This window comes from Desmodus rotundus, chromosome 5 (genome assembly GCF_022682495.2).
Source record: "Desmodus rotundus isolate HL8 chromosome 5, HLdesRot8A.1, whole genome shotgun sequence".
Classification (NCBI taxonomy): Eukaryota; Metazoa; Chordata; class Mammalia; order Chiroptera; family Phyllostomidae; genus Desmodus; species Desmodus rotundus.
In genome coordinates, this window is record NC_071391.1 from 98,375,447 (window position 1) to 98,394,037 (window position 18,591).

The 18,591-nt window shown below is 40.2% G+C and overlaps 1 protein-coding gene across 3 annotated transcripts in view; it reads right to left on the reverse strand.

The window, feature by feature from the left end:
- Window positions 1–18,591, reverse strand: part of TGFBRAP1 (transforming growth factor beta receptor associated protein 1) — a 57,016-nt gene that overhangs the window by 29,978 nt on the left and 8,447 nt on the right. Inside the window, exons 2-3 of one of the 3 annotated variants that reach the window (XM_045204744.3) lie at window positions 11,829–11,886; window positions 6,356–7,056 (exon numbers count right to left, since the gene is read on the reverse strand). In XM_045204744.3, the coding sequence (XP_045060679.2) occupies window positions 6,356–7,043 (688 nt within the window). In that variant the 5' untranslated portion in view covers window positions 7,044–7,056; window positions 11,829–11,886. Of the gene's footprint in view, window positions 1–6,355; window positions 7,057–7,256; window positions 7,298–11,828; window positions 11,887–18,591 lie in introns of those variants that run through there. The other 2 variants (XM_045204746.3, XM_024571809.2) reach the window with 2 other exon arrangements.

Genomic DNA, 18,591 nt, shown 5'->3' on the forward strand with positions numbered 1-18,591 from the left:
CCACAATGAGGTACCATCTCACACCAGTCAGAGCGGCCAACATAAACAAATCAACAAACAAGTGTTGGAGAGGATGCGGAGAAAAGGGAACCCTAGTGCACTGTTGGTGGGAATGCAGATTGGTGAGGCCACTGTGGAAAACAGTATGGAATTTCCTCAGAAAACTAAAAATGGAACTGCCCTTTGACCCAGCAATTCCGCTGCTGGGATTATACCCTAAGGAACCCTGAAACACCAATCCAAAAGAACCTATGTACCCCAATGTTCATAGCAGCACAATTTACAATAGCCAAGTACTGGAAGCAACCTAAGTGCCCATCAGCAAATGAGTGGATCAAAAAACTACGGTACACTTACTACGCAGCAGAGAGAAAGAAGGAGCTTATACCCTTTGCAACAGCATGGATGGAACTGGAGAGCATTATGCTACGTGAAATAAGCCAGGCAGTGAGGGACAAATACCATATGATCTCACCTTTAATTGGAACATAATCAACACAAGAAAAAAGCAAACAAAATATAACCAGAGACATTGAAGTTAAGAAGAATCTAACAATAACCAGAGGGGAGTGGGTAGGAGACAGCAGGGAGAGGGCATTACAGGAATTACTATAAAGGACACATGCACAAAATGAAGGGGGAGGGTAGAACCAGGGGAGGGAGGTGGGTTCAGCTGGGGTGAGGTGGACGGATGGGGAGAAAAGGCAGACAACTGTAATTGAATAACAATAAAAATTAAAAAAAAAAAAAGACAGTGCTCTGGGGTCATTGGCAACATGCCCACCGTGTTCACCCAGGTATTTGGTAAATGAATGTAATCCCAAGGATTCTGAATTTTGGGTGAAATAACTGTGTTCTGCACAACTCTTGTGGGACCATGAATACCAAAACACTGTCTAGTCTTATCCTGGAATTGGCCACTTAAGGCTGCGCCTCGCCCAACCCTAGAGTTGTACAGTGCAGAGGCCCTAGCATGAATATTCTCAAAATGAAAACGGCAGAAACCTGGGGTAGAGAGCAAAGGCTCCTACACAAACAGAAAAGCAGATTTCCCTACAATGAGAGGGCACAGCAGTCATGGCCATTAGGGTGTGCACAGATCCGCTCAGGGACAGCGCACACTGCCACTGGCACCAACCACTGCCTATGTGCTTGCTACGTGTTCAGATGACAACCTACTGTTTCCATGTTGTTGACAGAGTGCAAATGGAACAAAATGTGTAAACAGTAAACACCTTTAAATAACATTATTTTCAATTGTGTGCCCTCTAAGTATCAGTGGACCCCTTACCTTAGCTGGGAGGAAGACAGTCATGGGAGGATGAGGAGTAGCTGAATTATCTGCATTTTTCAACAAGCATTATCAAAGGATAGAGTTTAAGGTCACAATAATCAATTGTATTATGTAATTTTCAACAAAATATTGCTTAAAATAGTAAAATATAAACTAAGGCAAAAAGTTGAGAGCAATTTCTCATGACATGAAAGTGAACATGTCATCTTCAGAAAGAAAGACAAAATGAAAACAAACACCTCACAAATGTTTACACGTGGATTTACATTCCTTAGAGTAAGTTGTTTAAACTTAACTTCTGAAGCCATATAATGACGGGGGTGACTACCATGCTGTATACAGAACTTGTATATAAGTAATGCATAAGACAGCTTACAAGTAATCTTCCAATTCTCTTATAATCATACTGATCACAAGCAAAACAACAACTAAGAGGGTCTGTTCATTCAGCATGACGTCAATGTAGCTGAGGCAAAGTAAGCTTGAAAAAAAGTGCTTCTTTAATATGATTGACTATCATTTCCCCTCAATCCTAACACTAAAACCAATGAAAAGATACTGGAATCAAATGTTTTCACTATCAAGTCTTTATAACTAAAACAGGTATTGGCTCACAAATAGGCAGACTGAGGTAACAAAACAGAAGTCCGGAGACAGACCCAGTGACAAAAAGAGATTCAGTGCACACTAAAGGCAGCACCCAAATCAGTGAGAAAAGGGCTCTCTGATCAGTTCGCTGGGACGATGAAGAGCGTCTAGAAAAGGATAAAAGTGACTCATTCCTTATAGTCTTCACTATAAGAAATAAAATTAGTAGCAGAAAACATGGGTGAATTTGTCTATAACCTGGGAGAGGGGGAGATATCCCTAATATGACTGAAAATCAAGATGCAAAAAAGTAAAAAGGTTAATACATTTGGTTTTACAGAAATGTTTAAGAAAAGCTTTTGCATGATAAAACTGGAAACAACTATTTGAAACATATAACAGACAACAAGTTGGTATTGAGTATATAAAGAATGCTAAAATCAATGGCTAGGGAGAAGATCAGATAATTCCCACCGGAAAGGGCATGTGGTAATACCTAGCAAAATTCACATGCACTTACTTTCTGATTCAGCAATCCCACCTCTAAAAAGCTTTCGAATAGACACACTGGAAAAATAGAAAAAGATAAATCCCTGTTAACACTATAAGACTGGAGAAAACCCAAATGCCCGCCAAGGGCATGGGTTGAATAAACTATGGTATTGCCACATGACGGAATAGCATGAGCTATAAGCAAATGAGGAATATATATTATCTTACATAAATGCAATTATTGCGTATGATATGTATGATATGCATAATACACTATTAATTTAAAAAGCCAAGAAAGAGAGAGATTAAATATTTACAAATCTGTTTATATTCTTTATTTTAAAATGAAAGGATAAACCATAAAAATAAAGGAGAGAATAGGTGAAGCAGACAGGCTATAAGCCCTTTGAATATATCTTGTTGTACTGATCAGACTTGGAACCTTGTAAATATTTACTTAATAAAAAATAAAATGAAATAAAGCAATTTCTAACAATCAAAAGTAAAATGAAACAAGTTAATTTAACTGTATATCCAGTTGGTGCCATAACCACACAGAAGGAAACTTACTCCAAATGACTTTAAAATATAGCAATGTGACTATACATTCCTATATCTACCCTTTACATATGTATATGTATATTTACATACATATGTGTGTATATATGTAAATACCCCCACCCTTAGGACAAAAAGAACTATAAACAACCAGATTTTCCTCAGTAATTAGGCTGTGGGAACAGCAGTGTCCACAGTGTTACACTGTCCTGTGTACTGTGGAATCGATCAAAGGAACACTTGTATTGGGGCGGTAGTTCATAAAGATTTTCAGTGTGGTTGGAAGAAGATGCAGGTACACAGGTAGATGAGGTCAGTGTCCTGCCACCCTGAACTGGTTCTATCAATATGACCTCATACTGGATTTCGCCTTTAAAAAAATGCAAACTTCTGCACTCTGTCTACTGAAGGCCTACAAACAATGGACAACAAGCTCCTCTAGTACCCAGACTATGGTCTCTAAACGTCAGGGCTCCTTGGAGAAATGGTGGAAGCCAGATCTAGGACAGGAAATGTACCCAGTGAACTTGGAACACCTTGCCATACCAGAAGGCAAGGAAGCTATCAAAGTTCTAGGGTCATGTGAAGGGGACTTAGCCATCAACCCCAATAAGCTCCCCCGAAGTACAAATGGCCTAAAATACATCGTACTTGTTAAAAACCCATGATTTATAATTATAATTTTAAAAAGCTACTTCTGGAAGACAGAAGGGATCACCTTATTGAAAACCTTCCATCCTTCCTTTCTTACAAAAGGTACCTGGGGGCAACCAAATAGTCAATGAGAAGTTTCTCTTCCCCAAGGAAATGCGGTTCATTTATGAAGGAGGAACAGAAATAGAATGTTGCCATTTTGAAGATCCTAATGAACATCTTAATATTTAAAGGATGTAGTCAATACTCATCAATAGCTATTAACATCACAAAGAGAGATGAGAAATTATGCAGCCCTGACAGAAGTCCTCTGCCACTTGTGAATAGGCCTTGCCTCCCTGAAACAAGCAAATAAAAAAACACTTGAATCTGATAAAACCTCTCATGTTACCACTTTGCAGGAAACACAAGGTCAACCTTACACATTCAATAGTATAGAAGGATAACATCATCAAAATTCAGACTGTGGGAAATTATAGGTGAAATGATCCAATTTCTTCAACAAAAAATTAAAGAAAAATAAAAAGAGAAGGACAGGGAACCTAAAGATAAGAGAAAATTAACAGATCTGTCAAGCAATTGTAATGTACAGGCCTCGTATGCACCTGATTCAAACAAACTGAAAATGAACATGCACACGCTTAAACATAAGTGTATGTACACATGCATTTATGTATGTCTCTACATGCATGACAGAAATATGGCATGCCTTGATATTTGATATTTAAAAATTACTGTTTAACTTTTTTAGGTATGTAATGGTATTGTGGTTTTCTTTCTTTTAAATAACAAAACTATATATTAAAATGTTTACAGGTAAAATGCTAGGATGTCTGTTTTTGGCTTCAAAACTAGCGAGCAAGGGGAGCGATTAGGGTACAAATCAAACAACTGGCAGGGAGCTGGTAGTGGCTGAAGCTGGGTGATGTGTACATCAAGGTCATTACACTACTCTCTTCTACTATATGTTTATATATGATTTCCATAATAAAAAATTTTCATTAAAATTGGAATTTTTTTTAAAGGTAATTGGGTAAAAATCTTTTTTCCCCAAAAGTAAAAATCTGAGCTATCAAGCCATGAAAGACTCAGAGGAAACTTAAATGCATATGACTCAGTGAAATGAAGCCCATGCGAAAGGCTACAAATTGTATCATTTCAACTGGATCACAGTGGAAAGTTCAGTGGTTGCCAAGGGTTGAGAGGTTGGGCTGAACAGGTAAAGCACAAAGGATTTTTTTTTCTTTTTTTAAAAAAAATTATTGATTGATTGATTTGAGAGAGAGAGAGAGAGAGAGACAGAGTGTGCACACAGAAAATCAATTTGTTGTTCCACATAATGGTGCATTCACTGGTTGCTTTTTGTATGTGCCCTGAGCGGGGATCGAACCCACAACCTTGGTGTATTGGGATAATGCTCTAACTAACTGAGCTACCCAGCCACAGTGCACAAAGGATTTTTAAGGCAGTGAAAATACTCTGTATAATACCATGTATATGTCATCAAACATCTGTCCAGACCTACAGTGTACAACACTAAGAGGGCACCCTAATATAAACTGGACTTTGGGCGTTTATAACTTAATGTAGATTCATCCATTGTAACAAACACACCACTGAGTCAGGAGATAATGCCAGTAGGGGAGGCTGTGTGTGTTTAGGGGCAGATGGTATATGGGAACACTGTACTTTCTGCCCAACTTTGCTATGAACGTAAAACTGCCCTAATAAATAGTGTATTTAAAAAAAGTAAAAATCAAGAAGCATATAATACCTAGTTCACGACCTCAATTTTTGCTATTACCATAAAATGTTTGTACCCATCACTGTGAAATGAGAAGGCTGCACACACTTCTCTACTGTAAATAGTTGAGGTGCACTCACTAAACATCACAGCAGCACCTGAGCACCACACACACACACACACACACACACACACACACACCCGTAGCCTGAGCCACCTGTAACTGAAAGAAAACATCACAAGTCACCAGTGAAATTAACAGCTCTGATTCTTCATTTCAATAAGGCAGGGAAGAGAACTAGTAAGACCACAGAAAATAGCCAACGCCCTTTCAAGGAGCTGGCTACTGGAACCTTTGGGTGGGCTGAAAGCTCAGTCAATTAAGAGAAAAATATATATGGAACCCTGAAGTCTCCACATCTGAAAAGACCTGGCAGTGAGCTACCTCAAATCCTTTTCAGGACGGAGAGTAAAAACAATCAATTGACAAACCCACACACTTGAGAAAATCTTATCAGGTAGTCCTATAGATTTTTCTTTTTGTAGTTATTTACTTAAAAAGAATTTTCTCCCCAGAGCCATCTTTAGGCTTCATGTTAGCACAAAATAAAATCAAAGAACAAAATAAATGAACAAACCAGACACAGACTCACAGACACAGAGGACAGTGTTATCAGATGAAAGGGGGCCTGGGGACTGGACCAAAAGGTGACAGGATTAAGAAGTACAGATCGGTAGTTACAAAATAGTCACAGGGAGCATAGGGAATATAGTTAATAATATTGTAATAACTACATATGAGCCCAGGTGGAAACTTGAAATACCAGGGAATCACTTTGTAAAGTATTGATATATGATTCTCTAACCACTACTCTGTACACCTGAAACTAATACAAAATAATATTGAATGTAAACCATAATTGAAAAATAAAATTTTTAAAAAACAGCATGAAGTCTTGGAGATAACCAAAAAGAATGGGTGACCAGGAGGCAAAGGTTAGTGGAGGTGACAGCACCCTGCTCACCCAGTCCTCCCGGGCCCGCCAGGAGGAATTCCTGTCTCCCTATTCTCTTGACGATGGGGTGCTTCTCCTCACTGCAGTATGGAAACAGGTCCTGGGCGATGCCTGTGTTGTAGTTCAGGATGATGTACTGGGTGGTCAGAGCCAGACACAGGAAGTGGCCATCTACAGCCACAGCCAGGGGCTGCTCAGGGGTGGATACTTCCCTGACAATCTGAACCCGGTCCTCATACACCAGGAACACCTGAATGGTTCTGCGTTTCACAGAGATGATGCAGACCTCCACACAAAACGGGTCCCCGCTCACAGGGTTCTCGTTCAAAGCCAATGCCACAGCCCCTTTGATGCGGGCCCCTGAAGGGACAGGCTCCAGGTTCAGCATGTTAACCAGAGTTATGGAACTGTCACAGAGCACCAGCAGTCTGTGGAGAGCTGACGCCGCTCGCAGCTCATTCACTGGCTTCTTGAAACCCAGGTGTCTGTGCAGCTGCTTTGTGGCAGTGAATGTGGCTGTCCCAGCAGGCAGAGTCTTCTCCTCCAGCAGGAAGTGGTAGATGGAGCTGTCAGCGGTGCCCACGTAGAGGTTCCTGCCGCAGCACTCCACACACTCGATGCTGACGCGCTCCCTGTCGCCTGTGAGCAACTCCCGCTCCACAGCGGAGACCAAAGTAAAGGCCTTGGTGCTCATCATGCCTGCTGCTGGTCTGCAGGAAGAGGAAAACAAAAAGGTAAGGTACCATTCCAGGTCACCAAAACATGCACTGATTCCTCAGTTACAATTTCAGAGAAATGAAATCATTTAACACTGTTAAAAAACAGTGAAGAAAAAAAAGATTTCCCAATCACCTTCCCCCCCCTAGACCAATGAGAGACCCCAGCAGGAGAGCCATCTGCTCATCCTCACCAGAGCTGAGGTTTATATGGAGCTTCTTTGCATTGTCCTTGGGAGGCATACCTGTAAGTAGAAGACAAGTACACATATTCACCCACAGCCAACATAACAAAAACATTGTGGGAAAAGGCAAAAATGATCTTCAGTGATCTTTCCCGGAGCTTCTGCAGTCGCTTGATTTTGCACTGAAGTGAGCGGTGACTGCAACTAACTACATATGTTGCTAAAACACTGAGCAGGAACCACACCTTGGCTCCTTTGTGTTCTTCCCAATACGAGTGAATGCGTTTGTGTAGAGTAGTAAAGATATCCTCCACTCTCCAAGTCTCTCAGGGCATTTGTGAGAAGGTCTGACATGGCAGTTAATAATTACTCCCACTGGAAGACAGGCTGTCCACAACTCTAACCCATGGCTTCCTACTTCTTCCTCTGAAAAGGGCTGCTGATTCACAAAGCTAGAGACAGCAGGAATGGGCAAGAAGGCCTTTCCCTAATTTCTCAGCTGGCAGGAAAGCAGACACACATACACACACAGTAGGGGTCCTTGACAGAAGAGGGAGATCCCCAAACTCTTAAGAGAATTACAGAGAACTGTCCCAAAACAGGGTTGCCTCATGAGAGACTAAATTCTTTAATCCTTCAAGGTATCCTAGCAAAGGCTGGAAGAGTTCTTGGAAATATTCAAGAAAGATTTATGTATCAGGGAAGGGTAAGAATCAATTCAAAGATTTTAGAATTCTACAATTTCTTATACCCCCGTCTACTTGGGCGGCAACAGATACACATGAGTGAAACTCTAATTACCCTCCCCAAGGCAACAAAATTCCCAGGAAGGATAGTATAGGAGGTCTGGGGGAAAGGTTTTCCACAGGACACCACCAGAGTCCCTTCCTATCCCTTTCCTGTTACTTAGCAGCAATGTAACCCTGGGAAGCTCACTTGTCTTCTCCCTGCCTGTTTCCTTACCTGAGAAATGAGAGTAATGATGGCACCTACTTCATGTGATTCTTTGAGGATTAAGGAGGTCAGCTCAATAAAAGCTAGTTTTTCTTAAATCTCATCATTAATGCATCCCTCTCAAGCCCCCAATTTACTCTATTTTTATTTCCCAAGCTGGGCACCAGGAGATGGAACAATGCTGTCTTCTGCCCTGAGCTGTAGGTAATCTCTATGCACCTCCTCTGGCTGGCAAATGAAAACATAAGCCAGACATACATGCTCACACACCACACCCATGTGCCCCTGTAGATTCACTTCATTTACACGGGCTCATCTTCCCAGAGCTGTGGAAAAGAGGTGGGGACATAAGCAGTGATGCTCAGAAGGCCTCACAGAGAAGAAACCATGTCCATCCATCTACCTGGGACTGCGGGGACTCCCAAGCGTCCCCAGGAAAGCCTAGGGTTGAGGGAAGGGTAGGCTTTTGACACAATCATTTATTTGTCATGACCAAACAGAATCACCAAAACCCAACCTAGACAATATTTTTCCATTTAAATTCTAATGAATTAAACACAGGCATTTAAATGTAATCTTTGAAACATCCTGAATCTGTGAAAGCAAAGTAATACAAAATAGTTCTTCCTTCACTGATTGATCAGTAAGGGCTGTCTTCTAAAATGGCAAGATGGAGTGATTTCACTATTCAAAATATGAAAAGTATTGCTCACTTTGCAGAAGGAATAGAGAAACAAGCTTCAGGCACTCACGATGAAATTCCTCTACTTAATTTTTTAAAAGTTTATTGTCCATAATTCTAGCCTCTGTCTTTACTTAGCATACAGGAGAAACAAAAGATGTTTGCGGTGAAGAACACAGCTGGCCCTGGAACAACGTGGGGCTAGTGGTGCCCACCTGCTGCACAAGTGAAAAGCCACATGTGAACTGAATTGGACCTCTGCACACGTGGGTTCCCAAACTTGAACAGCACAGGTTTGAAGCTGCACAGGTCAAGCGAGCCGCGTGGGTCAACTGGACTGCAGTCAACTGGATTGTTCAACCCTGTGTTGTTCAAGGGTCTGCTGGAGACGGAAAGAATCAAAAACCTCAGACTTAGTCTGAGTACTGGGGTGGGCAGATAGGGAAAGAGGGAGAAGAGAGAATTGTAAGAAAAGCTGTTTATGCCCTGGCTGGTGTGGCTCAATGGACTGAGCACCACCCTGTGAACCAAAAGGTCGCTGGTTCAATTCCCGGTCAGGGCGCATGCCTGGGTTGCAGGCCAGGCCCCCAGTTGGGTACATGCAAGAGGCAACTGATTGATGTATCTCTCACACATTGATGGTTCTCACCCTCTCTTTCTCCCTCCCCTCCCCTCTCTGTAAAAATAAATAAATAAAATCTTTTTAAAAAAGAAAGAAAAGCTGTTTATTAAAAAGCTGTTTATAAAATATTATAATTTTATAATATTTTAAAAAACATGCAATATTGTTTATCTGGTAATCAGTTACTTAAGTCTTGCTAAAAATAAATTTCCTACTATAGACCTTTAAATAAAGGACCTTTCTTTATTGAGTAAATGGTAATTTATAAAAGCAGAAGGAGAATGATGTCAGCATCACAGTAGAGTAAAACATTCCTTTTTATCTCCCTTTTAAACAACAAATCAGACATCCACCCACAAACAAAAGCACTCTTGTGGGTGTTGTGGGATCTAACACCATACACCAAAGCACCCAGCTCACCCAGCTATACACCCAGTAACAGGCAGAGAGAACTTGGACTGCCCGTGGAATCAGTGGGGCCAGCAAACCTGCCCAGACTCCTCTTGCTGCACTTGGGATAAAAACCTAGAGAATGCGGACCTGGGCAGCCATAGAGACAAGAGAAAGAATTTGTAGAAGTCCAGACATTCCACAGGGAGATAACAGCATGCCCCTGAGAAAAAAACAAAACAAAACAAAAACAACCCACAACAAAACATGGGTTTGGTACTAGCAGAGGCAGTGGTAGAGAAGCTTCCCCAGCATAGCACCCCCCAGGGGAAACTGCACAGGAAGTGAGACATCCTGCAGTGGCAACCTGTCCTGTGAGGGAGAAGGAGAGCAATGAGTGAGTGCCGGGCTACCCCAGCTGTGTGGGATGAGGCTGGAGAAACCCATTTCTCTCCAGCAGAGCCCAGGGTACTGTGGCAGAACCTCCAAGATTGGGAGAAAGGAGGATTGGGAAACAGGCAGATAAAAATTTCAAAGGGAGTTAAAAGAATACTATGCAGCAGGAAGTACACCATCAAGCCTGGGGGAGCACTGCACCCAGGGATCTCCCTACTGGGTCTGCAGGCACCCCCCAGGGAGCCTGAACACTGAATCCACAGATCCCCCGACTCTGCAGCCAGTCCCTCGTGTGTACTTCTGTGTGCAGCATGAGAGAGAAAGCTGGTAGAGGGGTACCCACCCAGAAAATGGACGTGGGAGAAACCACAAACTTAAGCTAGAGCACCATCTGCTGGAAAACAAGAGAGGTGTCTAGGAGCCAGCAGTGAGTTTTAAGAACCAAAGACATAAAAGCTTAAGAATTCCACAAGGGGAAGCAGGAAGAATGGAGCAGGTGCACTCAGAGAGAGGGAGAAAACCCAGATGATAACACCATCGAACAGAATACCCCATCGAAGCCAACTAGCAAAGATTTAGGAGGTGTCTGCTACTTCAAATGTGAAAGCAGCCGTGAAAAATTACAAGGAACATGAAAAATCAAGAAAATATGTCCTCACCAAAAGAAAATAATTCTCCGCTGAGTACAAAGGCATAGACATTGTGATCCAGCCTCTAAAGAATTCAAAGCTTCTGTCTTGAAAAAACTCAGTGAGCTACAAGAAAACTCGGAAAGACAATTCAGCAAAATCTCAAAAAAAAAATACACAATCAAAATGAGACTTTTAACCAAAGAGACAGAAATCATATCTATATTATATATAGATAATATATATATGATATATAAGATATATGATATAATCTATATATATATATGATATAGATTATATAGATAATATAATCTATATATAGGTAAAATATATATATATATAAAGAACCACAGAAATTCTGGAGCTGGAGAACTCAAAGAATGTAATGAAAAATATAATACAGGGCATCTGATGGACAGTGGAGCAAAGGGGAAGAGAGAGCGAGCTAGATGACAGGAACTCAGAACTAACACAGTCAGGGAAGAACAAAGAAAAAAGAATGAAAAGAGTGAAGAAAGCATGCATGATCAATGAGATTCCTGATGGAGAAGAGAGGAAGAAGGGAGCAGAAAATTTATTTAAAGAAATAATAGCTGATGATTTCCCAAACCCGGAAAGATAACTAGATATTCAAGCTCACAAACCTAATAGATTACCCTATTATCTCAATGTAAAAAGACCTTCCTCCAAGACACATTATAAGAAACTGTCAAACAAACAAACAAACAAACAAAAATTCTAGAAGTAGCCAGGGGAGGGGACACTAACCTACAAACAAAGCAACCCCATTAGGTTATCAACAGATTTCTCAGCAGAATCCATACCAGCAGACAGAGAATGGGGTGACAAATTAAAAGTGCTGAAAAGGAAAAATTGCCAGCAAAGAATATTCTATCTGGCAAACTTACCCTTCAGATGTAAATGAGAAGTAAGGACTTTCCCAGACAATCAAAAGCACCACTGGACCTGCCATGCGAGAAATGCTAATCAGCACCATGAAACACTGACAAAAGTAAGTGTATCAGTCAGACTTAGAAACAGGATGATGTACTAACCACTTAACTATAGTGTATAAAAGTCAAAGGAAAAAAATTTCACAAATAACTATAGCTACTAATGTGTTGATGAGTACACAATATAAAAAGAGGTAAATGATTACATCAAAAATACAAAAGGGAGAGTTCAAGGGTAAAGCTTTTGTAGATGATCTAAGTTAAATAGCTATCAGCTTAAAATAGGCAGTTATCTCTATGACATGTCTTATATGAGCCTTGTGGTACCACAAAACCAAACTCGAGAGAGCACACCACCATGGGAAATCGCCAACTTACAAAGGCAGGCAGAAACTGAAGGAAAAAGAAACAATAAAAATACAAAACGACCAGAAAAACAAGATGCATTAGTAACATCACAAATAATAGATATTGACATAAGAAATATATAATATTCAAAACATAATGTTAGAAAACATCACAAATCAATAACCCTAAATATAAATGGAATAAAGTCACCAATCAAAAGGCAGAGTGGCTAAATAAGATTTAAAAAAATAAGACCCTAGTATATGCTGCCTACAAGAGACTTACTTCTGCTTTAAAGGTACACATTGGCTCAAAATTAAGGGATGAAAAAAAGATATTCCATATAAGTAGAAACCAAAAGAAAGTGGGGGTAGCTGTACTTACAGCAAATAGAACGGACTTTAAGCCAATATCAGTAACAACAGACGAAAAAAGGTCAATATATAATGATAAATGAGTAAATTCATCAAGATGACAATAATAAATATATAAGCACCCAACACTAGGAGCACCTAAACATAATAAGCAAATACAAACAAATCTGAAGGGGGAAACAGATAATACAATAGTACAGGACTTCAGTACCCGACTGTCAGCAATGGATACATCATCCAGACAGAAAATCAAAAAGGAAACAATGGACTAGAGCCATACATTAAATCAAATGAACTTAGCATTTATGAAATATTTCATCCACCAGGACCAAAAACACATTCTTCTCAAATGCACACAAAATGTGCTCCACGATAGACTATGAGACAGGACACAAAACAAGTGTTAGCAAATTTAAAAACACTGAGGTCATACCAAGTATCTTTGCTATCACAGTGGTAGCAAATTAGAAATCAACAATCGGAAGACCTGATACCATGAAACTCCTGAGAAAAAAACATAGGGAAGAAACTCTTGATGTTGGACTGGGTAATGATTTTTCACACAAGCAACAAAAGCAAAAATCAACTAACAGAACTACATCAAACCAAAAAGCTCTGCCGGGGGTCTTCCAGCCAAGCTGGAGGCATAGGTAGACACACTCCTCCTCGCACAACCAAAAGAAGGACAACAACAAATTTAAAAACAAAAAACAACCAGAAGTGACAGAAAATCAAATTGTATGAAAGTCTAAAAGCCAAGGAGTTAAAGAAGAAACATTTATCCAGAAGGGTAGGAGGGGCGGAGACAGGCAGCCAGGTAGAGAGGACTCGCTGCAAGGCAGAGACTGGAGGACTGGGGCCAGCAAGGCAACAAGGTGGCAGATTGCAGACTGGGTGGTCCCACATTCATGTGCAGATAAACTGGGAGAAACACCTGGGGTGCAAGACAGAACTCGCAACCCAGGGTTCCAGGATGGCGGAAATAAAGCCTCAAAACCTCTGACTAAAAATAGCTGTGGGGGTTGAGGCGGCAGTGAGAGAAACTCCCAGACTCACAGGAGAGTTCGTTGGAGAGACCCACTGGATCCTAGAAAATACACAAACCCAACCCACCCGGGAATCAGCACCAGAAGGGCCCAATTTGACTAAGGGTAGCAGGGAAAGTGACTGAAAACTGGCTGAGAGCCGTCAAGGGTCATTGTTCCCTCTCTGACCCCTCCCCTACATGCGGCGTCACAACGCAGCCATGTGGATTGCCAGCCCTGGTGAACACCTAAGGCTCCACCCCTGACTATGTAACAGGCGCCCTGAGACAAAAAAAAAGGCCCAAATGAAAGAACAGATCAAAGATCCAGAAAAAATACAACTAAGAGATGAAGAGATAGCCAACCTATTAGATACAGAGTTCTAAACCTGGTAATCAGGATGCTCACAGAAATGGTTGGGTATGGTTGCAAAATAGAGGAATAAGTGAAGGCTATGAAAAGTGAAATAAAGGAAAATGTACAGGGAACCAACCATGATGGGAAGGAAACCAGAACTCAAATATACAGTGTGGACCAGAAGGAAGAAAGAAACATTCAACCAGAACAGAATGAAGAAACAAAAATTCAATCAGAAGTGGCTTAGGAACCTCTGGGAGAACTTTAAATGCTCCAACATCTGAATGATAGGGGTGCCAGAAAGAGAAGAGGAAGATCAAGACATTGAAAACTTCTTTGCAAAAATATTGAAGGAGAACTTCCTCAACTTGGCAAAGGAAATAGACTTCTAGGAAGTCCAGGAAGCTCAGAGAGTCCCAAAGAATTTGGACCCAAGGAAGCACACACCAAGGCACATCATAATTACACTACCCAAGATTAAAGAGAAGGAGAGAATCTTAAAAGCAGCAAGAGAAAAGGAGACAGTTACCTACAAAGGAGTTCCCATCAGACTGTCAGCTGATTTCTCAAAAGAGACCTTACAGGAAAGAAGGGGCTGGAAAGAAGTATTTGAAGTCATGAAAGGCAAGGACCTACATCTAAGATTACTGTATCCAGCAAAGCTATCATTTAGAATGGAAGGGCAGATAAAGTGCTTCCCAGATAAGGTACTGCTAAAGGAGTTCATCATCACCAAGCCCTTATTATATGAAATGTTAAAGGGATTTATCTGAGAAAAAGAAGATAAAAAATATGAACAGTAAAAATTACAGCAAACTCAGAGTTATTAACAACCGAACCTAAAACAAAAACAAACTAAGTGAACAACTAGAACAGAATCACAGAAATAGAGATCACATGGGTTATCAGCCGGGGAGTGGGAGGGGAAGAGAGGGGGAAAGGGTACAGAGAATAAGTAGCATAAATGGTAGGTAGAAAATAGACAGGGAGAGGTTAAGAATAGCATAGGAAATGTAGAAGCCAAACAAGTTATATATATGACCCATGGACATGAACTATAGGAGGGGAATGCAGGTGGGTGGGGGTGTGCAGGGCAGAGGGGAATAAAGGAGAAAATGGGACAACTGTAATAGCATGATCGATAAAATATATTTTAAAAAATAAGTTAATAAAAATAAAAAGCTCTGTACAACAAAAGAAATCAACAAAATGAAAGGCAACCTAGGGAATGGGAAAAAACATTTGCAAACCATGCATCAGATAAGCGATTAGTGTCTAAAATATATAAACAACTCATACAAATTAATAACAAAAACCAAGCAATCCAATAAAAGTGGGCAGAGAAACTAAACAGAAGACATTTTTTCAAAGAAGACATCCAAATAGCCAACAGATACATGAAAAGATGTTCAACATTAGTACTTATTAGAGAAATGCAAATGAAAACACCTGTTACAATAGCTGCCATTAAGAAGACAAGAGATAAATGTTGGCAAGGATGTGGAGATATAGGAGCCCTTGGTGCACTGCTGGTGGGAATGTAAATTGGTGCAGTCACTGTGGATAACAAAGTGGAAGTTCCTCAAAAAATTAAAAATAGAACTACTATATAATACAGCAATTCCAATTCTGGGTAAAAATCCAAAGATTAAAACAGGACTTCAAAGAGATATGTGCACTCTCTTGTTTGTTACAGCATTACTCATAAGAGCTAAAACATGAAAACAACCTGAGTGCCTGTCAACAGATGAATGGATAAAGATGCTGTCAAATACACGGTGGTGACGAGGAGCTGAGGTATGGGAACTGGGGAGATGCTGTTTAAGGGCAAACTTGGAACTAGTACATGAAGCGTCCCTGGAGAGCTAATGCACAGATAGTGATTATCCACAACACTGTATTATGAACATCACAGTTGCTAAAACAGAATCGCACAGATGTAACTGAAAGCTGACAAAGAAACATTCTGGTACTTAAAAACATGATTTATTCAGTTAAGCAGCAGAAAAATTTTCTCCACGATCTAGTTCACATGACAAATTTACTTAAATATGAATCATAAAAAGATACACTTTAGGCCGTACCTCCCTCTATTAATAAGTCCAACTTACTAGGGTCTGAATTCAGAGGGGTTTTAACATCCTAATAAAATTAAAAATTTCTCCAAGGTGTACATTTCACACTTTATTGTGTAATTTCAAGCTGACCTGAAATTTAAAGTATTATGACTTTTTGTTAGAATGTCACCTTTAAAGCATAGTTATAATTAAAAGATCAATATTTTAATAATTTTCTCAAAATTGCAAAATACATACCTAGTTAGGGAAAGAGATTGAAAAATATCAGTATGTTTGTGGACAATAGTTTTAAAAAAATAACTATACATGCAACAAGCACCTCTAAGTATACAAAAAAAAAAAAAAAACAATTACAAGACACTTCCATATCCCAAGAGTCTTCCAATCTCATTAAGGAAATAGAACTAGGAAAATAATCAAGTAACCATATAAAGCAATATGTGCTAAGGGCCACAATTAAAATATTAGTAATTACTTTCTATCAAATTAAGACTATACGCACAGCTACTAGTGATAATTAGAATCTAGATGAGTGTCTCTGAAAATGCTAATATAAAAATACTAATTTTCTTCTACAGATGTACACAAAAACATTACCTTTTAGTTAACACCTGTAGCCACTGTTAAAAGAACTTGTTGCTTTGGCACCTTCCCTGAGGCTTTTCGGGTTTTCTAAGAGTCACCTCAAAAACAACAATCTCATTCTTTTGGCTACACACGAAGCTGGACAGCAGAGATTTTGATACTACCCTTAAGGTTAAAAGATGTTTTTCTGTAAGATTTTTAAAATATTTTATTTATTTCTAGAGAGAGGGGAAAGGAAGGAGAAAGGTGGGTGTGAGAGAGAAACTTGCCCTGACCGGGACCAAACCTGCAACCCAGGCAAATGACCTGACCGGCAATCGAACCAGCAGCCTTTCACTTTGCAGGACAATGCCCAACCCACTGAGCCACATCACTCAGGGCATTTTTCTGTGTTTTTTACAATAGCTATATAGGCTTCTAGGGGCCCTACTTCTTTCCATGGCACCTAGTCAAGCCTAGGAGAGCAGATTTAAATGAGGGTGCATATCCCATCACTTCATTTTATAAAGGCAGTATAAAGTATAACTTTGATATTCAAATCAGATAAGGATATGGGAAAAAGAAAAATCATCAATCATCCTTACTCATATTCAAAAGTATTAAATACTAGCACAGTGACTATATACACACACATACTTATGCACCACGTTTACAAATTAGAAGGGAGAAACATAAAACAAAGAATAAGGCCATTATCTGTTATGGGTTAAATGATGTCCCCACAAATATGAAGTCCTAACTTCCAGAATCTGTGAATATGACCTTTTGTGGCAATAGGGTCCTTGCAGATAATCAAGTTAAGATGAGGTCATTAGGGTGGGCCCTAACTGAATATGACTGGTGTCCTTATAAAAAGGGGAAATATAGACAGAGACAGACACACATAGAGGAAAGACAAGTGAAGAAACAGGAAGAAGATCATATCTACAAGCCAAGAAGGCCCGAGGCTACCAGCAGCTAGGGGAGAGGCATGGAACAGATTCTCCCTCAGCAGGAACCAACACTGTCATCACCCTGACCTCAGACCTCTACACTCCAGAACTGTGAGACAAGAAATCTATGTTGTTTCAGACGCCCAGTTTCTGGAACTTTGTTATGGCAGCCCTAGCAAGCTAGTGATACTCCATTCTCTACCCAACATTGTCCTGGGAGACTGCCAGTTGAAAAAGATCAGTTATGAAGAATTGAAAACAGGACATAAAACTATAATTATTTACAGATGATACTACTGTTTTCACAGAAATTCATAAATAATCTATTATCATTTTCAAGGTTTAGAAATTTTAATTTAAAAAATCAATATACCAAAGTGTGGACCCTGAGAAAGACAATGCCTATTAAGAAGGGCTTCTGGTGGCTAACCAGGCTCAAATGGAAAACAACAAAAACAAAGCCTAGCAACCATTTCTATACAGGGACCTCTCGCACAAACCATACTTCAGGGAGAAGCCTGGGCTGAACTACTTACTTCCCACACTGAACTGCCTACCTGTGCTGTGTTCCTGCCAAGTGAGCCAGCCCTTATAAAGGAGTTTTTGGAATAGTGTTTAAACCAATAGGACTGAAGCTTTCCATATCCCCCATCAACATCTTCACTAACCAATCAGAGAGGCTCCATTCTGACCAATCAGGATAGTGCTTTTTGGACCAATGAAACTGTGGAGATTTGAAGTCCTCATTTGCATGAGGACAGACCCCCCTCAGGAAACAGGAGCTAGGACTTCTGTCTATCTAAGTCAGCTTGCCTCTGGCTAGGAGAGTGCATGTTGCTTTTCCACCAAAGACTGAACATTGTATTCCCTGGCTGGAGCTGAAACACCCAAGATAAAACACTGAGGATGTCTCACTGAAGCAGAGCAGAGCAGAATTATCTAGCTGAAAGGAGACTGCCTGGCCCCAGGGCAGCTTTGCAGTCACACTGTGCTGCTTCATAATTGAGCTGTAACACTAT